This window comes from Arvicola amphibius, chromosome 2 (assembly GCF_903992535.2).
Source record: "Arvicola amphibius chromosome 2, mArvAmp1.2, whole genome shotgun sequence".
NCBI lineage: Eukaryota > Metazoa > Chordata > Mammalia > Rodentia > Cricetidae > Arvicola > Arvicola amphibius.
The window spans coordinates 123,631,998-123,656,475 of NC_052048.2; the positions used below are offsets into that span (position 1 = coordinate 123,631,998).

Consider the following 24,478-nt stretch of genomic DNA (forward strand, 5'->3'; position numbering starts at 1 on the left):
ATTTTTTAGAATAATTTTTTAAACTCAATTATCCAATTAAAATAAGAATTATGCCCAAATTCATCCTAGTACTTTTTAAAGGCAAATTGGAAGAAAATGGGCAAAAGAGAATGAATATGAGACCCATCTGATGTGAGACATGCACATATATGTATAATACACACACACACACACACACACACACACACACACACACACACCAGCCCCCAACACAGGAATGACCACTTCAGCAAGTTACACTTAATTTCTGAGCTGGGGGAGAATACAGAGCAATACGTACAGAAATCCAAGCGGACAGAACTTGTCGCACATTGTGGGTTTGCACTTCTTGGGCCGTGGGCGGCATTGACAGAGCTCACAGTTGTGGGCATCGGTGAGGAAACCAAAAGGACAGTCCAAGGTGCAGCCCCGTTTCAGGCCTAAGCACAGTTCCTCCCCTGTGGAGACAACACACGGAAGGCATGGTTCTCTCAGAGACAGCACACTGGAGAGCATCCCATGGTGCTTGGATGCTGGCCCTGAATTCTCCCAGCTTAGGCAGAGTTAAGCTTCAGCTCCGCCAGCTAACAGCTACAGAAGGTGCAGTGTCATGGTTCTCACAACTGAGTTCCGTGTTTCGGTGGTGACACACGAAACAGAGCCCAGCTCTGAAATGGAATTCTGAAGACTAATTGAATCTGCTAGGCCTGGGACAGAGTGGGCTGGTCACCACTAATAAGTAATGACTGGGTGCAGTTTTTCATGGTTTTGCTTAATTAGCCACCTCAAACTACTGATGACAATTCAGGTACGACAATCAGAAGTTTACAATCCATATCATTTCAGATGCCTCATATTACTTGATGTCAGAGGTAACAGACACCTGAATGCACACACTACACTTACTTGTGGGCAGCAGGGTCATCACAGAACACGACAGCCCGCGTGTAGCATTCGGGACTTCTTCTGTCCTTTGACATACATGATAGAAAGCAAGCAACCAGTGTTTTGTGTAGCTCCGTTTGCCCCACTATGCTGACAAACATCCAGGTATGGAAATGTACTTAGCTGGCTAAAAAAAAAAATCTACGTGGTAGAAGAAATACTCACATTCATGTGTTACTAACAACTATCTGAAATATTTAAGGCGTCGCTTGTTGGCCGAATCCGGAGTGACGTTTAATCATCTTCTGCCAGTCACTCACTACAACTATTTCAGAAATTAAAGCGGAACAGGAGAAGCAAAGCTCTCAGAGGAAACTCCTGAAGACAAAGCTATTTGAGAAGGTGGCACAGTTTAACAGAAAACCAGAGAAAATAACAATGCCAAGGCGGGGTAAACGTGCCTCGGGATGGAAGAGCAATTTGAGGCCCATCTAAATTAAAGGCAGGATTCGAAAGAACATGGGCCGCAAGGAAGGAAGCTGGTGTGGGAATGGCAGTACTGGACGCTGCTCTAGCAACTGGTGTGATGAGGAACGTGGTCTATTGTCATGAGGCTGGTGAATGAACTGCCGTTTTATCTGGGCATCCCTGATGTGCAAACACTGCATTAAAGCACAAGTCGCTAACCAAGCCACATGTTTATCCCATGCCATGGTCTAGTCTTATAGCCTGAAATTAAACATTACCTATAATTGATAGGTGAAATGGATCTGTGCATTACATAAACACCTCTATGATAGACTCTTTTGTGAATCTTAACATTCCTTCCAAATGTAATTTGCTGTTTTTTTATAGAGGAGAACGTGATCAATGGCATGATTTTCTATTTCGTCACTGCCGGAAACTTTTCATTACACATAACTAGTGTAACCTCGTGGGTCTGCATCACACTGTGAGGCAACCGAATGCTAATCTGCATCCTTAAAAGACAAAGTCTAAGTGGCTCATTAAAATTTGTCATCATACGACTTGGAGGCCATTACTTTCCATCTCCCATTATGACAGGAATGGCGGAAGCAGGACGAGACCCTCGGAACCACGAGTCTGTCCCGACACAGAAATCTCTGCTGAGCTGATCCGGTTTTCCTATTATAACGGATTTACCATCAAGGCATCCCGTGGATCGTGTCAGGGAACAGCTGGATTAAAAGCACGCCTAGAGCTTACGGCGTCAGCATTCTTGGAGAGTGATTTTCTCAAAGATTTGGAGTGTAGAGACACTTGATTTTGTGTTTCTAGCCTGTAAAAATGAACCTGTTCCACAGTCCTTGATCTAGAATGTTCTCGACTCACACTGAACAGCCATGGGAGTATTTGTCTTTAACTTATCCCTGTGCTATGGTTCAAAAGGAACCCCAAGGGCTCGTGTGTCCAGAGCTCAGTGGTCAGTCTGTTGCACTCCTTTCATGTGGTGGAACCTTCCAGCTATGAGGACTAGGGGAGAGACAATAGAGCACCAGGGACATGTTCTTACAGTTAACTGTTTCCTTCTCCTGTTCCTCTCTTACTTGATACCGACCATAAGGTCTCAAGTTTTCTCACCATAACGGACTTGACTGGTCATAAGCCTACAGGACAGGTTCAACCACCAACAGACCCAAACCTTGGAACCTGTGAGCTAAACCAAAACTTCTATAGAAGTCAATTCTTTTAGGCATTTTGTCACAGCAATGTGAAGGCAACCAACATGTGAACCCAGGCTGGCTTTGAAAAAGAAAATCTGTAGCACTTAACAAAGACACAGGACATCTATGAGAAAGTAGGCTGGAGATGCAATTTCGAGCCATTCATCCACTCTGGATCCATTCATCTGCAGCCTCTAGCCTTGACTAGCTCAGTTCTCCTCCACAACAAAAGAAACCCAGAGCGTCCTAGGGCAGTTTCTCTCCGTCCTCAGGCCACGGCCTATGGTATTTAGCATGCGGTAGGTCAATAGCTAACTGCGGAATGAACGCATTTATCAATGTTCTTCATCCTATTTCCACCACGTATTGATGCAGTGGTAGAGGACCAATAACTTGGTCAAGCTTCCTCTGATAATACGGAATAGTTTTTAAAACACTATCATTTGTTAAACATCTCAAAACAACAACAGCAACAACAACAACAACAACAACAACCATGCTGCAGTTCTGAAACAGAGAACACTAAAGACTGGATGGTAGTCCTAGATCCATGCTTATCAATGGCAGACTGTCCCTAAAGGAAATGGACTATCAAACAAACAGAGCAGGAGGTGGGGCTTATAAATTTGTTTACAAAGTTTTAGCATATGGCTTATGGCAATTATGGGACACAGGTGGCCTCCTGATGCTACTATTTTTAGGCATTCTGAGTTTTCTGTGACCTAAAAGGCTTTCTAATTGATGGAAACAATTACCACACAAGAGAAAGTGATAAAGAATGGCAAGGCACAGGGACTGTACACTGTGGCTAGTCAATCACAAGTACACAGTAAAGTCCTTTCATCCTGGAAAAGAGGCCAAGAGATACCCACCACCTGTGACCGCATGTGCACACACAGAGTGGATGCATCTCTCAGAGCTGAGCTGCGACCCTTCAAACTTGTGAATACTGGAGTGTCCTACCAACCAGGAAGTTCCCGAAACTCTTGGACCAAGACATTTGAATATGCAAATGTTGATCCCAATTGTGCCCAGCGACATGGTGTCATCTGAGAAGTACAATGATATAAAAGGTGGAGCTTTTCACCCAGATACTTCATGATGGACACACTGGCTTCCTCTTCTTTGCACCTATCAGTTTTATAGGTCTGAATCAGTTTCCAGATAAAAGTATTATCAGTTCCTAAAACTAAACAATGCTAAAACTGGGAAAAAGGTTACCAATATCCAGTCAAACTCATGGGCAGTAAGATATCAAAAGATTGATGCCTTTCAACCAATATGCAGTTTGGGCAGTAAAGTCGAAGTATTTTCATTTTCCCAACAGCAACAAACTCTTTGGTTAAAAAGTTAATGATATTAATACTTATTCAACAAAGCATTATGTTAATAGCTGCTTAGAGAGGGTCTTAGCTCTAATTTTGTTGCCACTGACTCTCTGGCATTTCTTATAATTCCTCTTAATTGCAAACGTGTCTCTGAGAAACTGAGGCAGGGTGATTTAAACTTGGTGCTGCTTAACAGTTTTGCAACTCAAAACATCAAAACATGTTTGCAGGTCAAAACATCAAAACATCACTGCGTTCAAGCAAGCAGACCTCCTTAGTTTTGTATTTCCCAGGTACTTTACTTTTGTGTTCTGAGCCTTGAACCAATGTCTGCTGTGTGATGAGTAAGTGCTTTATCCACTAAAAAACATCCCGGCCCTTGAGTTTTTTCAGACAATGTTTTGCAATGTAACTTATTCTGTCCTCAAATAAATGATTCAACTGTCCCAGTTTTTAGAGTGCTAGGATTATAGGTATGCACCACCATGCCAGGCATGTGCCACACGTGTCTGAAGGACATGTTTCTTTAACCAACTGCCTATAATGTTAAATCTAAAAACATTTTTATCATCTTTGATAATCTTTTTATTAAAATATTTTATAAAAATATGTTGCTTTTATAGTCTTAGCTATAGTAGGCACTCAATGAGTGAGCAACAGATCAGGAAGGAAGGGGAGATACCGGTGTTGACCTTATTTTAAGAATCCCTTTTCTCTGTGTGTATGTGCACACACACTTATGTTTGGAGCACAGAGCTCACTATCAAGTGTCTTTTTCCACTGGTCTCCACCAGGCTTGTTTTGAACCTGGGTGAACCTGGAGCTCAATGACTGGCCAGATAAGCTGGTCATGAGCCCTCAGGATCCTCTTGTCTCTGACACGCAGGGCTGGGATCACAGACATGCACTGAGATGCCCAGCTTTCTGTGTGGGTGCTGACTCGCAGGGCTGGGATCACGGACATGCACTGTGAAGCCCAGCTTTCTGTGTGGGTGCTGACTTGCAGGGCTGGGATCACGGATATGCACTGTGAAGCCCAGCTTTCTGTGTGGGTGCTGACTCGCAGGGCTGGAATCACGGACATGCACTGAGATGCCCAGCTTTCTGTGTGGGTGCTGCAGACCCAACCTCATGTTCTCACAGGTACTCTACCCACTGAGCCATCTTCTCAGGCCCTGTTTTAAGAAATCTTAATGCCAACAGAAGTTAGGTATAATGTCCAAAAGAAACTTAGGTAAATAGTTAGGGCTACTAAATATAAAAGGTTTTAAAAGGATGCAGGAAAAAATAATGTAAGGGAGAATTTTGGTCCAGATGAGTATATACTAAGCTGCTACAATATGGAAAAGAACCAAATGCCCTTCGTGACTACAGGGAGCTATTTCAGTATAACCAAGAAGAGGAAGAAGGTGAGGGACAAACGCACAAGTGACAGGTTGGTTGTGGATGGGTGTGTCCTGAAAGGACCAGAAGATCTACAGGCAGGTAGGTGAGGGCCAAGGAGCAGGGGGTTGGGCACCTCCCATGTTAGCAAGCTTGGGCTGAAACGGATGGTACGAACAGCTGGTGTGTGGAGCAAACAGCTACCATTTGCCAGCTAATAAAAGTCGCTTGGCATTCGTTCCCTTAGTCCTCAAAATACCCCAATATTTAGGTCCTGGTGTCCGTCCTCTATAGATGAGGACACAGAGTAAAGCCACCCCTCCCAATCCCTCCGATGTAGTCTGCTCTGACTCAGAAGCATCAGGATGGCTCACAGGAGCAGAGGCAAAATTCATGCATCGACTTGTGTACGATCAGACAAGCTGGGAACTTCGGTTTTAAGCCTTAGGTTTGGGGGGGGGGGGGGTAAGTGGACTGCCAAGACCAAGCCAGGGCCAGGCAGCTCAGTGACTGGATCAGACAGCCCTAAGTCCAGACGCATCCCTGATCCCGAAGGGTCTCTGCTTCTTCATCTAGCCGCTCAAAGTAGAGCGAAGATGGAGAGCTGAGCATGCCCTGACAGAAGGCAGGAACGCCTTACTTCTGTGTGAGCAAAAGTTTGAATCTTTCAGAGAAGTGTTTTAGTAGGAGTTACTCTTGTAAACTCCAGCACTGAATATCTTGTTTTGTGTTTCGGCAACTGGAGATGTTCCCTCATGTCACGTGTTCCATTCACCACGGTGGTCCGCACATTTAACACGTTACCTGAACCACGGCAGGTGGTGAAGGAAAGTGGGAAGGAAAGACTGGATATTTCTAAAAGTATGTAAAATTTGCAAGCACCGAATGTAATATTTTTCTGTAAAAAAAAAAAAATCACAGGCACAAAATACAACATTCTCCTGTATTTATTTCTTCCTAAATGTAAAAAAAAGGAAGTTTATGGCAAGCAGTGTCCATAGTGGTGCCGCTGAAAGCTTCAGACTACAGAGGGCAGAGCGCATGGGGGCAGCTTCCTCAGCCTCCAGCTTGAAAGCCTGGCCACAACAGCCTTTCGGTTGCCTCGGTGACAAAGCAAGTAGCTTCTTCAGGTTCAATGGAGTGACAGGAACCTGCCATGGCTGTGGTTGGGTGGCCAAAGCTTTGTAACAATGCCCAGGTGAAGAGCGAGCGAGCGAGGCAGCTGGTGAACGCGATTCTGTATTTTTAGGTTTCATAGAAGTTCAGGGGAAAAAAAAAACTAGGTCCGATCCCATACTAAGAAAGAACGTGTAGCTAGAGAGGCTCCGGGAGGCTGCAGTGTAAACACTCCATGACACAACTACCAATTATCGTGGTGTTAGGAAGACAAGGTTGGCGATTTATGTAAACACACGAGGCTGCCAAGGCAATTCCCCAGCAGACTTGGCTTTCCCAAGGACCGTCTCAGAGGCAGACATGCACACAACAGGGGCTGATCCTTACAGGGTACAGAAGCAGGTGCAGGAAGGCAGGACCACCCCAGGAGGCGGAGGCTCACCTGAAAGCCCAAGACTGCAACAACTGCCAGTATGTCGGACTTCTAAACCCTGGAAGCAGTAACCCACCATGCAGAGGGTATGGCGGTAGTGTGGGGCCAGAGTACTCGGCACTATTCAACTCCTAGGCTGCATTTTATCATTCATCAGAGATATTGGCACAAACGATGACTTGTTACAGTTGAGGGGCACCTTAAAACAAGAGAGCCGATACCCCAGGAAGTGTACGTTCTCACCATCCGTCAGTCCAAGCCTCTAAGCCCAGGATAATTATACCCCGAAGCCCACAGAGAAGTAGCTTATTATAGAATCATTGTCTGTGTTTGGGAGAGATCAGAGATGATAGGGGAAGATTTCAGAAAATAGGCCAAATGTCACTCAAAAAAGGCAGAGGATTCCAAAGTACCTGAAAGTAAGTCTAGGCAGAACAATGGTTGCCTACCAGCTTTGGTTTATTTCGAAAATAAGAGTTGTCAGTGAAGGAATCTTGTGGATGCAATGAGCCTTGAATTCAGACAGGACTGCAAGAATGTGTGCCAAGACCTTGTGGGGCCGGAGCTGACATGTGCCATTTGAAGAGTGGAGACAATGTTCAATGTCACGACACAGGAAGTTCTTCGGTACTATTGGGTTGTGTCCTTGTTTCTCTGCAGTTTAATTTATCTTAATTCAGCAATTTAGGAGGACATGTAAGTTGTACTTATTTACCATAAGCTGGGAGACATAGGGCATAAGATCACACTATCAAGATTAAAAAAACAATTTCATCTACTTGGAAAATGGCTTGAAACTCTTAGCATAATTTGTTATATTTGGCCTTACGTTAATAGAATTCAAAAACTGCAACATCTTAACATAGAACAGATAAGCACCTAACAGCAGCTGACCTAAAAATACTTAGGGGCACTGGCTGCTTATAACTCACTACCAACCTACGACGTGCACGCAAAGTACTGATGCAAACACATGCGAGAAACAGGACTCAATTCAGACTAAATTCTGGAGTCTTGTTCTGTTTGTTTCTCAGGCACATTTTAGTTAAAGACAATGCCAGCCTGTGTGTCAGAAGGTAGAAAAGACCAAGTTCTAGAAAGAATGCCACCTAGGTGATGGAGAAGGGGACTTTGGATGTGTGCTTTGGTTGAGGAATTAAGAGAATTCAAAATAGTTCTAACACGTGTGGGATGTATTTTCCCCTGTGGGAGAAATGTATTATATTCTGTCTAGTTTCAGAGGTCATGGCTCTGAGGTCAATAAAATGAACAAACTCTTAAGTTCTTAAGCTCTCTCTCTCTCTCTCTCTCTCTCTCTCTCTCTCTCTCTCTCTCTCTCTCTCTGTCAGCCTGTCTATTCTGTCTGTCTGTCTGTCTGTCTGTCTCTGTGTGCATGTGTGTAGGGGCCAGAGGTGTCTCCTCTATCACTTTTCACCTTTTGAGATATGGTCTCTCAGGGAACCTACAACTCATTTTGTCTAGCCTGGCTGATCAGCAAGCTCCACGGATCCTCTTGTCTGTCTGTCTGTCTGTCTGTCTGTCTGTCTGTCTGTCTGTCTGTCTGTCATAACCTCAATTCCCCAGGATTGGGGTTACAGGTGCATGCTACTACACCCAACTTTTACGTGGCCGCCAGGGAACCAAACTCTGGCCCTCATGTTTCCGCAGCAAGTACTCTCTCACTGAACCATCTCCCCAGGTCCTGCGTGAAGCATCATTTTGTTTTGTTTTTTTTTTAAAGGATTATAGCTGCCATGTACAGAAAGGGAAAAATACAGTGTTCTTGATCACTGGATGATCATGGTAGGGGTGCTCTAGGTTGCCCACTTAAGGCTATGAGGCTGCACTCCCAAGCCACTCAGGGCTGCAAACGCCTCTCCAACACCAGCTGCAAGGAACTATCAAGCCCCACATGAAAACGAACACAGTGAAATCCAGATGGGAACTATATGACAGAGCAGGGCATTCCCTAAATGACTGCAAAACTGTTTATGCTAAGCTTATCACCACCCCCTTTCTTTCAGGCTGTCAAGGCGATGTCTGAACAGGAGTGAAAAAGATATTCAATCATATAATATGCTTTGACAAGATCCTATTAGGCCTCAGGGGGAAAACCCATCTGTCTACTTACTGTTTTTGCACTGACAGGTTCGACAGCCATTGTGATCCAGTTTGAAGCCATAAGTGCAGTCCTTCTCCTTCAGAGTGCAGTTTGATAACTCCCCACACGCAGGAGGATCAATTGTGATGTAGGTTGGTTCTAATGACATGAAAAGAAGAAAAAAGAATCAATGAAACATGTTATTATCTCGTAGATAGCATTCAATCTCCGAAATCCCACACTACAGTAAGTACAAAAATCCCATCAATAGTTCTCCTCAAATCCGAAACTTTTTACAATACTGTACTGTCATTAACTCATAAAACGGTATTTTTCTTCAGAGTCTTTGATAATACGAACATTTCACTTTTATTTTTCCTAGTGGGTGGGAAAAGCAGGATGCCACAGATGTGAGGCGAGCACTCTACCACAGTGCTGCCTGTGGAGTGACTTCCCTGTTGCTCCACTGTCCTGTAGTTCAGCAGTCTGTGCCCTTTTTGCTCCTCATAAACAACATTTTCTGGCAGGTCATCACTATAGAAACCAGACAATGAAGTTAAAATAAGCTACTTAAATGTACCCATTATTCTATTTCTTCCTGATTTTTTTCTGAGTTCATGTATTGTAAGTGTATATGCTAAATGTGTGTATGTTTGTAGTCTATAGCACATGTGTGTACGGGTACACGCCTACATGCCGAGGCCAGAGGTCAACGTTGCCTATGTTCTTCCGTCACTATCTACATAGTTGTAAAGTTTTGTTTTGAGCATGGGTGTGTGTGTGTGTGTGTGTGTGTGTGTGTGTGTGTGTGTAGGTATACACATTTGTGGACAAGCACATGTGTGGATGCTGGAGATCAACGTTGGTTATCTTATCTTCCTTGATCATTCACTACTTCACTTTTTGAGGCAGGGTCTCTCACTGAACTTGGAGCTCACTGATGCCACTAAACTTGATGGTCAATGAGCTACAGTGATCGCTTGCCCAGGATCTGTCTTCTGTCTCTGTCTTCCCAGAGTTGGAGTTATAGATGCACACTTCCTCTGGGCTTTTTCTTTTCTTTATTTCATTTTTTAATGGGTGCTGGCAATTACACTCAGGTCCTTATGTTTGTGTGGAAAGCATGCTACCAACCAGCAAGCCATCTCCCTAGCTCTGTGTGTAATTTTTAGAACGATCAAGACATAACTGTCAATTGTCAATTCCTCCCCATTCCGCAGTACCTCTCCTTTATGTTAGCATTTTTTTAAAAAAATTAATAGACCAGCTATGTTTTTGAGAATAACATCCGAGTTTCTTTTGTGACTCTATCACTTATGAGATGATATGAATGGATAGCAATGGCTAAGGGCTTATGCCCTGGAACCAGAGCCTTGAGAGAGTGGCAAAGTGAGATACAACCAATGAGCAGCAAGGACCAGCTTCCATTCAGGAAGAATCTACCATTGCAGGGGGGCGGGGGGCGCTTCCCCTCCTCTGCCATTCTAAGAAGAAAGAGCTACTCTGGAAACTAAGTGCATCCTCTGGCATAAGATATATATTTGTTTCTGTATTGTACATGTGCTGCTTGCAAGTACCATGAAGCGTCACCGCCCTCAGCTGGGGTGGCTGCTACCGTTATCCTCTTGTAACACACGAGAAAACTGAGGACTTTGATTTGTTCATGGTCACTGCAGGATCAGGTGGCAGACCTACGATTCACATCTGGGCTTTAGAAGCTCTCTTGACATCAGTGTAGTACACAGCTAGCTGCACTGATGGCACCTGCTCTGTGGTACACTGGGAAGAGACGTTTATGGAACACTATGGGCAGTAGGAACAGCACTGCCAAAGGAAACAGAGACAACGCTGTACTTACACATCATCTCTTCAACCCAAAGATGCCTGAACTTCTTCAAAGCAAGGCTTTTCTCATGATATCTTTGTGAAATGGCCAAGTGCACAATGTCTCTACCTACATTTTTGTAGATGGAAAATGTGAGATGCAGAGCGTAAGCGGCTTATCTATGTTTACATAGCAACCCAGTAGCAGGCTGGGAATAGAAGGGCGCAGCGGTTCCTAGCCTGCCTTTCAACACGCTATCCATTCGTCCACACTGTCTTCTCAAGTTTCCTCTCCCGTTACTAAGGAAGACAGACCAAAATACGTGTGACCGCTGCTACAATCCGGGGTTCTGATTTTTTATTTGCCTCCTAAGATGGGACAGTGATTCAACTCTTTGGATGTAGGAAACGACATTGGCCTGTTCACAAGATGTTCCTACCAGCACTCTCCTGGTGAAAGAGGCCTGGATGAGGGATCATGCTCCTCCACTTCTACGTAACGTGGCTTATTTAAGGGTATCTTCCTGAGAGTTTTATACAATCTTCACACTGGCATTAAACTTCTCTTTTCCTCCAATGACTAAAGTCTTTCTAGTAGGCAACTGTAAACACCAAAGAGTACAATTTAAGCAAGTTTTAAGACATACTGCTTTAGACGCAGGGACACTTCTGTCCTGCATTCTCTTAAAACTTACGATGAACATTTCTAGTTTCCAAACTTCTTAAAGTCACCACTCTTGCTTGTTGTCCCCAAATAATGGTTCTGTTCCAGCCCTCAACCACAAGACTGCCAATGTTATCTCAAAATTATTCTAACTGTGTAAGTGTAAAACAGAAAAGAAAACATGTATCAGCTCTAAGTAAACCACATTAAAGATTACCCCAGCGAGGAAGGAGTGTTATATTCTAGAGAGTTAACAGACCAATGACTGGGGGCAGACTCTGAACTCCACAGACGCTGCTTCAGCAGACAGCTAGCAGGTAAAGAAACATCTTGTGCATAGTTACACTAGATCCTTGTATTCTTTGCTGACATTTGAGATGTGAACTTCAAGAGAAGCTTTTACTTTCAGGAGATATATTATGGAAAATATATTTGGGAAGAGCAGCGCCACTGAAGAACATGTAACAGTCCCAGGAAGGGACAGGGTTTTACTTGTACTGAGTTGTAGGGATGTGGTAAGAGAACATGTTTTCCAAGTCCACAAAGGTACTGCTCCTCAATAGTGGTGCATAAGTTAGTGTCTGGTGCATAGTATATGATTAGTGGACAGGATCAGGGGTCTGACCTGATGCGAGGAACTGAAAGAAGAATACAGGCCAGGATGTTTGAGGATCTGAACACAACTGACTTGAGGACCCCATGTTTTATTCAGATGCCTTAAGCAGCTGGGAGGGTCCTAGATGTGCTGTGCACCACCTTTCTCCAGAGCAGGGATATGTTCAATGTGTTCACCTACAGCATCCAGATGTGCTGTGCACCACCTTTCTCCAGAGCAGGGATATGTTCAATGTGTTCACCTACAGCATCCAGATGTGCTGTGCACCACCTTTCTCCAAAGCAGGGATATGTTCAATGTGTTCATCTACAGCACCCAGATGTGCTGTGCACCACCTTTCTCCAAAGCAGGGATATGTTCAATGTGTTCATCTACAGCACCCAGATGTGCTGTGCACCACCTTTCTTCAAAGCAGGGATATGTTCAATGTGTTCACCTACAGCATCCAGATGTGCTGTGCACCACCTTTCTCCAGAGCAGGGATATGTTCTATGTGTTCACCTACAGCATCCAGATGTGCTGTGCACCACCTTTCTCAAGTGCAGGGATATGTTCAATGTGTTCACCTACAGCATCCAGCAGTTGGACAAACAAAACTTCAATGTACAGAAAGGTTGCTGAGTACGTACTGAGTCTAGAATGTCCAATTAAAATGGTAAGCTGTTCTGGACAAATGCCTTGAAGACCTCAGACAACATAGTCATGTGCAAGAGGTAAAATATTAGTTTATGCTTCTAAAATTCACATTTTCCATTCTTCCTTTTCCTTGTATTAGATGGAAAACACTGACAAGTATATACATTGCAAAGTCAATAGTTAATGTGAAGAAACAGAGAAACTCAAATTGTTTATATTTTGAACTGTCAGTTTACTCTGGAGTGACTCAATTTCCGCTCAGTAGATTAAGCTGAACCCAACAACCTGATGTTTTTTTCCTCAGTGACTTTTTAAAAGACTTCCCAAGTACCCTAAACTGTCGGGGAGAAACAGTTTTAGAACAACTGTTGGGACTGTGTCAGGGGGGTGCAAACATTCCGCCACTAATTTTTGTCTCAGCTGAGTCTGAGAGGTCATAAGTCTGGGAGGAAGCTCTTCATATTAGGCAAACGTATAAATGAACGTATATGGTAATTTTGCTTTTTTATAATTACTTAAGACTTAGAGATTTTCATATCCTAAGAAGGTTCACAAACTTAGAAAAAATATTTTCAGAAAAATATTAATATATTTTTGGAATTAGCCCCAGATGCCATGTGTCTGCAAACTACCACCAATACTTTTAGCATCTCCTAGGAACTTTATCTATCCAGTTGAGAAATTAAGACCTTGTGATTATGTTGAATTTGATCAAAATACAAAGTTTAAGCATGGTTCAAACTCTAAGGCCGCAGCAATACAACATAAAATAAATGATTTGGTCATTTAGGTTTTATAATATGTTAAGTTACTCTAATCGCAGCCAGGTGTGGTAGCACACACCTTTAGTTCCAGCACTTGGGAGGCAGAGGCAGGTATATCTTTGTGAGTGCAAGGCCAGTCTGGCCACCAGAGTGAGTTCCAGGACAGCCAGATCGTCACAGGAAAACTCTGTCTTGGAAACAACAACAACAAAAATCTCTCTAGTTGCTCGTTATTTTCTTTCATGGAGAACTCTCCATGAAAGCTAGAAGCTAGAGAAAGTCAAAGGAAGAGCTCAAATGCATCCCTGAAAGATGCCAATTTAAACCTTTGCAACAGTCATGCACACCATACAGTTTTCTGACTCCGGAAGAAGAATAAGACAGAAAAAGTGTGTACTCTGACATTCTGACCCCTTCCATGTTGGGATGCGTGCTAATCAGCTTTTCAATCTACTTCTAAGACACCCAGTAAAATTTCCCAGGTATGTTAGTGCAACGAGAATGTTAACGGGTGGTTTTTGTCTTATCTTCTACTCTACTGAGCCTGCAGTTTTGAATGGACCTGCAAGGGTCTTCTCATTACCTCGATGACTGGGAGCTGGTTCTGTCTTACAAATAACATGAATTATCTCCACTGAGATATGAGCGAGGCACTCTTCCTGATTAGCAGCCCTGGGAAGGCTCATTAGCAGCGCAGGCATGGGTGAATGAAGATGTTGTAATTACAACCGCAGATGGCACACAGAGCCCGCCCTCTAGGTTGACTGTAGCATTGCCTCTGTCAGGGATAATTAATCGGTTCTAGATTTGGAGGGTCTACTGAAGAGCTGCCTTGTGGAGCTAAGCTCCGGGAGAGCAGCAAGGTTGGACGCCCCCCACGCCCTGCTGCTAACAGCAGCTGTCCAGCAAGGCCCTTGACTCCTGGGACTCCCTGTTTGCACCCACCCATATACTAAGAAATGATATTTCTGGATAAACCTAACTATAGGCAAATTCCTAGGAAAAGAACCTTTTAAGGGCAGTCTTACACTCTCTTAGCAGTGCAAGAAATTTCAAGTCGGAGCAGTAAGATAAATGAATCTCATTTCTGCCTCTCGTTTCTCAGAGTCCTTTTCCTTTTGGGCTTCAATTATGCTTTGCATGTTTTACATAACTTTTCTCAGTAAATTCCCAGGCCTGCTTATTTGATTATGAGAGACAAAAATGAACAATTATGCTCTCTTTCCAGACTTAATTCAGGCACTCTCTTCCTTGAGCTATGTTTTTCTTTTGGCTGGGGCTGTTTAAACCACACAAAGAGCCAATGAATGGGGAGATTCCAAAGCCTCTCTCACTTTATATGGCTGGCCAGTGGCTAAACCTATCAGGCCTCCTCCAGCACCGCCCCCTCCGGGTTAGAGGTAGCCCAGCTGGGGCTATAAAACTGGAGATTAAGTTGGCCAAGACAGAACTGGAGGACAGCTTATCTGACTCACTGCATCTTCATGTGCCCTCTGTTGCCATAGTTGCTTTACAGATGTGACCCCTCTCTAGCCACAGTGCCACTCAAATAAATCACCAAGTTGTCAACATAACCCCAGGCTGGGAAGAGACGCAGAGTGACGTTAAAATTTTCCCAAATGAAGATAGCGAGGAAACTCTATTAATGTAGCGAACAACATGAAAAAGGCGGGGGGGGGGGAGGCCAGGGTACAGAAATTCCCTAATCTGGAAGTGGGAGTTTCCATGGAATATTTTTGTGTACTTAAGAAAGTCTCATTAAGTCATGGAAAAAAATTGGCATTTGGAGTTTTCAAATTCCTCCAGCCACTCCACACCGAGTGATCCCTTTCCCCTTTGTATATATTTCTCATAACAACACCTACGTCCTTGTGGTTTCTGTGGCACTTATCTGAGAGCACTTTCTCTGTTTTATTTTAAAATGAATAGTGTGAAAATGTTCCCAAGATCTGTATTATTTTGTGGTCAGATAGAGAAACAACGATCTATTTATTTTAGACCCGCATTAACTTTGTATGTTTTTTCAAAAGAACCTTGGTCACTGGACATATTTTTCTTCCTTTACCAACCTCATATTTAATGGGGAAAGACAGTAGTATGATTATAAGATTATTATTAAGTGATCACAAAAGAGAATTAAAAAGAAATTTCTATACAGAGTGGGGAAACCATTTCCATTAACTTGGTTGAAATAACTCAAAAACGTATCTCTGGGTTCCAAGAATAATCTAGACCTTTTACATTAGTCTGATAGACTGTCCACTGCACATCTTCAAACAAAACGTATCCTGGCACCTTTTAACTGACAATATGCTACATGGCATATAACATGTGTATGCACACTGTAATAGAGACATTACATACAGGCAACTGGGTGAATCTGCCAGATTCTGATAATCTCAATCTATCTGTTGGGAAATGGCTGAGGGCTGGGGAAGAAGCGGGGGGGGGGGGGGGGGAGGGGGGAGATCTCACTTTAGGAACGATGCCTCACTCACTGTAACTTCAGCCCTCAACATGTTGTCTGGATTATATCTTGAATTACTGATCGGACAGGGAGGACAGACAGGACAGACAACATCTACAGACCTCAAGTAAGGGTTTACTCCCTGACAAAGAAGGGCGTGCATCTGATGCTGTCCTTGGTCATCTTAGTCTCTTTTGGCCTTTTCGAAGCAATGGGCAGTTAAGTCTCTCAGGATGTTCAACTCTTGAACATGATCAGTACTTAATAATGAGAACCACTGAGGGAGGGAGGAAGGTGTGAGGGCCGCTGTGAATTCAGCACACTTTTTATATCGAAAACTCATGGAAACTGAAACTGCTCACATCATGCGATACCCAGGAAGAACGCCTGGGTTCCTGACAAGTTCCTCTCTACCTTTGGCTGCAAAATGCACAGAGTACATAGACGGGCCCATGCCCACATCCTTAACACGAGGTTGGAGCCCAGTTCCGACCCAGTTGTTCTGGGGCTGCTCCTTTTCCTGGTGTTGCCCGGCAGTAAACTGGTATGAGGATATATCCCTGACAGGAACTCATGCTGCACCGGCGGAAGTGCGGGCGTCTTTGCCAACGCTGAGCACACTGATGATCTGATCGACAATAGACAACTGGGACTCAGAGGGAGAAAAAGAAGAGTTAAGACCAGATGGCAAGTGTTCTGAAGTTTGGATGAGGAGACAGAGAGAGCTGGGGAAGCAGGCAGGCTTCCAGGCCGAGAGTTATTCACGGGGAGGAGAACAGAAGGAAGCAACCACCAAACAAGCAGAAGCAACAAACAGTCAGTATTCCCGACAGTTTAGTCAGCCAGGTCAGAATTCTAGGCAGAGGCTCCGGAAAAGAAGTGGAGATCAAAAGCCAAGCCAGAGGTCGGAGCAACACTTGCTGGGGCTCAGCAGTGACAATGCAGGCAGGAACAGGGACAGCTTTTGACTCCTAGCATGACTGTCAGGGGCTTTGCCATTCACCGTCTCGGTCCCTCACATTCCCACACTCTCTTTGACAGCGTGAGTCTAGAGGGAAACAGTGCCAAACTCAGGGGTTTGGGAGCAGGAACCCATAGTTTGAGTCCTTGTGCCAGACACTATTAGCTCTCATTATGTGACATGGACCTCTTGGGCTTCTTTCTGTAAGATGGGAGCAGTCGTTCTCCCCCTCTCACAATGTTTCTGCAAGGCTACAGAGTGGGACAGCACACAGGAGTCAAGCCATATGTTACACCAACAACGTGTGTTGCTGTAATGTTTTAATGACTGCAGCAGGGGCAATGCTGCTTGACCTGGTCACAGAAAAATTAATTATTGGGACAGACCTCAGAAGGGCAGCTGGTAAGTGGCATGACAGCTGTTTTCACAATCTCAACCCTGCCCATTGTAACTTAAGCATCGCTTTGTATCTCTACCAATAACAAGAAAAGCATCCGGAATGTGGCTGGCTCTGTGATGTCTTTTGATATGGTCTGGTAAGCTTTGGACCATGTTAGTGACCAGCCACTGGCGCCTTTCACCTTTGCTGAGTGGCAGACTGAGGTCATTGTTCCCCAGTCTGACTACATCCACGGTGTCTCCAAGAGAAGAGAAATCTCTTAGTCGGCAGCTCATCGGGTGAGCTCAAACAATGGGCTATGCCTGGCTGGCCCTGGTCTTCCTCTCATGATGTGGCCTTACCAGACCTGGAGGGTCAGGGCCAAGCTCATCTCGGTGCCATTTCAGCCATTTCAGGATCTTTGTGAATAGTTCAGTAATTCTCAAGTAAAAAGAAGATGTGGGAAACCCAGCTTTAAAAAACTGTCTTTTGGATCTCGGTTTCAGTAGGCCAGTGATCTCAAACTTATATCAGTGTGAGAGGATGCCCAACTGGTGGCTTTATGACTAAGTATCAGAGCATTTCACCCAAAGAATAATGGTTTCACTCCTCGTCCCATGGCTGTAGAGCCCCTACCCTGACTAAAGGAAGCTGGAATTTATCCAGCTCCATGGAATCCTTGAAAAACCTGGATTTCGAATATGACAACCATATCATGGTTTTGAGGAGATTTGAGTCGGTTGATCCCACTGAACATGCAAAGCCCAAGGCCATCCTAAACTGACAGCTTCACTAACAGAGTCTCTAAACTGTTGAAAAAGTGAGTTGTTATGCAAAATAACAGGTATCCAACAAGGACAAAAGTTCTCCAGCCTTTCCACTACCTGTCCTGCTGCACGGTCCAGGATTAGGCCCACAGGGGACACCGAAACACAAACACTCACAAACAGAACTCATAGGACACTACAATTGAGTCAATATAGATTCCAAGTATAGCAGAGGTGAATATATGTTTTTAAGAATCCAGGTACAGACGAGCTGGAGAGAAGGCTCGGCAGTGAAGAGCATGGACCTAGGTTCAATTCCCAGCACCCACATTTTGGCTCACATCTGTCTGTAGCAGCAGTTCTAGGGGATCCAAAGGCATGCACAGAGCGGACACGCATACATGTAAGCAAAACATCATACACACCACGTACAGGAGGTTAAGTCCTTAGAAAGAATCTATGTGCGTCTTAAATAGAGAAGAAGGAGGCGCAGCCACAAATGAGGTCAGCTCTCAGAATACACTTTGTGAGCTCTGGTGTTAGGTGAGAAGGTGCTTTATGAGTAACTCTTGAGTGTGCTCCAACAGACAATGGGGAAACAGTCCCCAAGTACTACAAGACTATCAATAGTCCACACAGACCAAGGATTTTCTTAGATTATTTAATAATGGTACACAACAGGATCAGGAGTCCTTTTGACAAATCTTATTTCTGACAGGTACTTAGCATAAACTATAGCGTCAAAGGGTTCGGATGCCCAATGAGGGCTCTGTTTCAGATCACCCTGCTGAATATGGGCAATCTCTCAGATGCAAGATTAAAATCACTATTTGGCCAAAGTGTGTAAGATCAACTCAAATTAAAACAAACAAACAAACATTAACAAACAAACAAACAACAATAACAAAACCTCACTCAATTTGAATCAACCTAAAAGTCCAGCCCCTAGACTTGGAGTACATGCTGGGAACATCTGAGTGGTTGGTGTGTAGATTGATACTGTTCTCACCACCTTGGCAGCCACTGAACCACATCCACAGACAGAAAAATACTTTCTTTAGGAGACAGTCCTTTCCCTTCCGCCTGCCCCATCATTGTACAACTGTGCCACAACAGCTATTTCATAGATTTTTTTATTTAGTACTCAGATAAAGCACACACCACATTCTACTAAACCCATGGAGATATCTCCTGGGGATTGGATCCTGTTTCTCAACCAGAGCCCCCAGGATGATGTGAAATAATTTTGTTCTTGGAAGGTACACTGAAGAATGTTTCTGGAAACAGCTTAAAACAGGATAGTCATAAATGGAAGCAGAGGCATAAATTATTAAAACTAAGTTATATTGATTACTGTTTCAAAGAAACTATTTCAAAGGTTCTTTCTATAGGCAAATTATCTTGGTCTAATTTACTTGAAATCATGTTGAAGGAAACATCTGCACCCATTTTAGCCCATGCCCTTGAGCCTCATAGTAGGTGACTGGTATGCTTTTAAATGAAAAGGCAGGAGTTGTGCTCACAAATGAGCACTACTGGTAAAAGGTACCCCTTCCCATGGCTAGACGCTTGTGCTGAAATGCTGCTCAGGCTGGCAGTTCTGCTTGAAACTTGTCTTCAGTTAGTTCCCGCGCAAACGACTGTGTCGCAGAAGATTAAGTCCCTTTATTTTAATGTCACTTTTCACTTTTTCTGAACAGTTTTGCCAAGCTAGGTTTCCCCTGACTCCGACACGAATAATACAATTCTTTCAGAAAGTCTAGTAAACCTTCAGAGGCAGGAGTATACAAAGCGGAGGGCAGTCCACAGGATGTGCAAGTGTGCAAGTAAGCCTCAAAAGAGAGGCGTCAAAAATATTCCTGGGATAAGCGTACACATTGCTTGCATAATTATTTTGAAAGCAGGAACACTTGACCATGGAAGTGCTGCTAGGCTCAAAAGTAATTTCCTTAGATAACCAGGCCTTGCAGGACTGATGGCAATGAGTAACCATGACCCCAGGAAAAGTGCCACTAGGAGCCTTCAACAGAGACAAGCCAGGGACAGTCCTTTCCTGTGAGCTGAATCATACAGCAGTGGCAGATGAAGGTGAGGATTCTAAAGACACCATTGTCAGTAAAGCACAATGTTGCCGACGCTGGAACTGTGGCTAGTTAAAATGTCAAGTCCTGCTTTGCTGACAAAAGCTCAAAGGGAACCAGCTCTCTCACTGCCGCGCTGTGAAAGCGGTGGAATCTTGCTGTCAGTCTCCGAGCCCTTTCTGCAGGGCATGCCTCCCAAAAACCTTCATTAACTTCTGTTTGGTTGCCTAAGAGTTGTCTCTTCTCCAAAAAAAGTCTAATGCAGTCTCAAAAGAGATTGTGTTTATTTAAGCTTGCTGGAAAAACATTCCTATCATTTCGAGAATGACTAAATATTTTTCATTCACATAGTTCGCATTCCAGACTATGTTTTCCTGCTTCTGTTGATTACATGAAAATTAGCAGGCCAGGTCTGATCTATTAGATGCAATTATTATCTTCCTGAGAAAACCACAAGGCTCCTTAGCAATAATACCCTTTATGGTATGGGAGGTGGACTGCAGGGACAGAGCCCATTGCTGTGTGCTGCTTCAGCCTGGACACATTCATTGGCCACAACGGCTAGAGCTGGGAACTCAGAGGCAGAGCCTGAGCATCAACTCCCAAGCATTTCAAATGATTTAGGCACTGGACAATTTAGGAGTTTACAGACCACCGTCATTTCTAGTTGTAAGTTTTGATGACCCCGGTGGTGTCACATCAGGTGCAAAGGAAAAGGCACACACGTGTAGAAAAGCAGCAGCATAGGCTGCCTTGGCTCTGAGCAAGGATAGATAAACGTTTCTTCCCAGCTAAGTGACTTCTGCACATGCTGGTTCCCACCTGCTTAGCTACTATTACATGTGGGAAATCGAAGAGCCATTCATGGGATGGATGTGCATAATGTTTCTGTGTATAACTGCGAAAACCATTACAGTCATACTTAGTCAGATGGGGGGTGTTTTTACATCCATTTCATCTATATTTGAATACTATTTTAAATATCTCATGGTATTTTAAACTATCAGAGAAAAACCAAAAGTGCCCCCTCCCCCCAAAAAAAATTATGGCTAAAATGTTCTGGCATTTAGTTCCAAGACCTAGGGTAATACACGGTCATGTGGCAGCCAACAAATGACCTTATTTGGACAAGCAGAAAATAGACTGTGCTATATTTTAATTTCCATTTATGGAATATATTTCCAGGACATTCAGAGTTAAAAGATGAAGCAGCATGCCTAACAGTCCTGAGGCTATTACGAGTATTTTATTATTCTTGGCATGGATGGCACCAGAGCAGTCCTGAGTCCTGATCCCTGTGACTCTGTGGCATCTCAGACTCCACTGCCCTTCTGGGGGGGTGGGGCGGTCAGCCAAACTCTCCCTGACTCCCTACTACAGGAGCAGCAGCTTAATCATGCACGATACGGTGCAGTAAGGAACACTGTGGGCAAGGTGGGGCTGGAAACATTTTTGTCTTGTTTCAAGGAATTCCCACCCAGATATGTGCCTGGTACAGAATTTTCTGGCAGGTCAGTTGAAATCTCACTCGAAGGGCAGTTCAACTCAAACCGAATCATCAACATTCATGAGAACGAATTATACTACTCCTAAAAACAGTGAGGACCGATGTTAAGAAGGCAGTGTATCTGACAGCTCACAGACCTCCAAGCGAGTCAGGAGAGCACCGTGTGAGATTTCTGATGCTGAGGTGAAGGGGCTGGCTAACCTCATACAGGTAAAGACATGCCTAATGTCTGATCCTCACGGTGTCCCAGTCAGAACCAGGAGGCCCTAAATAAGACAACCATCCAAGAAAGCCAGGTGGTAGGGGGAAAGCAGTTGAATTTCTGGTTCAATCACATTCCATCTTAAATCTAGAGAATTAGTGTGTGTGTGGGGGGGGAGGGGGGGACAACCCACACAGTGAATTTCTTATTCCCCTGCTATAAGAGTTTATTTAAGTCCAAGTTAACAGAATTATATCTGCCTGACGCCCTGCAGAATGTCCCTAACAGCTCCACAAACAGCACTGCTTTAGCTTACTGCAGGAAAAGGTAGAACACTGCCGAAACAGAATGAGATAGCCCCTCACGTGCTCGGCTTGGGAAACCTGCAAATAACTTTGACTTCCTGGTCCAAGACAAAATTGGAGTTTGCTTTGGTTTCAGAGAAAAATAAATACTGGAGAGTGAATTCACCCAATCCAAGCACCACGCTCACTCAGTGGCAACTGGAACGTCGCTCTGCAGGCCACCCTTAGCAGTGTGATGTACTCAGGAGTTGGCTCCAGAATCTTCAAGGTCGTCAAACCATCAGCTCTTCTCCATAGAAAGTTCTGCATGAGCCAGAGGAACATTTGGGTCTCAGTAGTCACCCGGGTGGGTCAACCACCACTCAAAATGACCCGCAGGTAAGGGCTGGGAGCAAAGCTTCCAGTCACCCTGCAGTTCCTATCTCCTGTACTGGGTGTTACCTCTACGTGAGTCCCACACCTGACACCTGATAGGCCACTTATCACTTTCTTATTTAGTAAGCATACATCTTCGCAGCCGGTTTCCTTCTCGGCCTTATTTTACCTTCAGCTGGAAAAGTTTTTGCTTTTCCATTTTGCATTTTTAAGAAAAAAGAAAACAAAGTTTCATTCTGTCCTTAGGTTCTGCATGGCATTAACAATCAGACCAGGCAGTTTACATACCTGGTACATGATAGTACTGCGGATAAAATTAAAAATACCTAATTGTGGCACAAAATATCATTCTTTTTGTGTAAATAAGTGAGTAATCACACAGTAGGGCATCTACACATGCACACAGTGTGCCCTGAAAGCAGTGTGTATTAAACAGGGCAGTTGGCATTGGCCTGAGCCCAGGGAAACCTCAATAAAGTTTTGAAATTCTAGTCTTTAGGAGCTGAACAAGGAAAAGAACCAACTTCAGATTACATACCAGTTATGGGAGGCCTAAGGGGCTACCTCTGTGATGGATCCAGGAGCAGGGTGCTTGTCACAACTCCCAGTAAGCAAAGGAAAGTCGGTGGGTCCACACAACCTGGTTACAGGTTCATTGGTGTCAAACGTAGGTGACTCTGCACTCTGACCTCAACACAAGCATCCCAAAGTTGTTCTTTCTTCAGCTGGTCATGGGTCCAGAAGTGATTGAGGCTCTGGTTAAGGTGACCTTTTCTCATCAGGCCGTTTCTCAGAAAAGGAGCCTCAGAGTCAAGGGAAGTACTGGGTGTGCTACTCCATTCTTACTATCCTTCCTTCCTGCCTCTGCTCACTGCTTATTAATTTGAAAAGTTTTTAGGAACTACGTACATGTAGTCACCATCCATAATTCAAAAGAACACAGGGAATTCCTTGCCCGCCAGAATGTAATATACGATCTGAGGAAATGTGGGTGCAAAGTCCAGAGCCCGGGTTTTCAGGACGCAGTGCTGCTATGTGCCTGTTATGCAGCCCAAAGCACGTGACAGAACCTCTACCATGTGAGCTCTGTGACAACCCAGCATCCGCGCTAAGGATCCTGCAGGGTCAGAGGAGATGATGCCCTCGCTGTACCCGGCCTTCACTTACATGATAAGTGACCAAGAGATGTTAGTGGTTAGGGACTGCAAGTAAAATGACACTTATCCCGTTGTCCTTTCCACTTTAAATCACACACACACACACACACACACACACACACACACACACACACACACCCCACACACACACGGGCAGGTCTTTCACATGCATACTTGAATTGCAAACCTCATATTTATTCCATGCATGTCTCCCTTAGCTCTTTTTGAAGGAAATTCAAACTAACGAGACTATCTGGACATGGTGGCGCACGCCTTTAATCCCAGCACTCTGGAGGCAGAGGCAGGCGGATCTCTGTGTGAGGACAGCTTGGTCTACAGAGTGGGTTTCAGGACAGCTAGGGCTACACAGAGAAACCCTGTCTCAAAAAAACCAAAAACAACCAAACCAAAGCAAAGCAAAGCAAATGAGACTGGTGAATAGGAGGCGGTGTAAAGACAAGCCAGCAAAGCAGAATAGGAGGGTTCAGCCTGTTCTAGCCTACAGACTGAAATGGCTTAGGCTTATCTGAATGCCCGACCTCGGTGTTGACAATAACCCGGTAAGACTTCATTATGAGAGTACTTAAGGGACAACTTAAAAAGCACCTAAGTACTTCCGAATCAAGTTATCTGTCAAGTGACAGCCTTGTCTTCAAGGGTTCCCAGTTCACGTTTCCTCCTCTGGGAGTAGCCAGTCATAGCATGCTGTCCCTTGGAAGGTAGGCATCTTTAATCACAATGTCAGCCCCCAAGGTTCTCTCTCGCTCTCTGGAGGTCCTAACAGGCTATATTTGGTGGTTTGTGAGTTATTTTGAAAACATCCTAAACTGCAATGCCTGTGTGGGGTTAGTGCTTCTAATTTC

At 44.3% G+C, this 24,478-nt stretch overlaps 1 protein-coding gene across 1 annotated transcript in view; it reads right to left on the reverse strand.

Annotated features, from left to right (window-relative positions):
* The window catches only part of Crim1 (cysteine rich transmembrane BMP regulator 1), a 175,616-nt gene that overhangs the window by 32,090 nt on the left and 119,048 nt on the right, over window positions 1–24,478 (reverse strand). The window contains exons 8-9 of the mRNA XM_038320549.1: window positions 8,941–9,069; window positions 281–437 (exon numbers count right to left, since the gene is read on the reverse strand). Coding sequence (XP_038176477.1) covers window positions 281–437; window positions 8,941–9,069 — 286 coding nt within the window. The remainder of the gene's footprint in view (window positions 1–280; window positions 438–8,940; window positions 9,070–24,478) is intronic.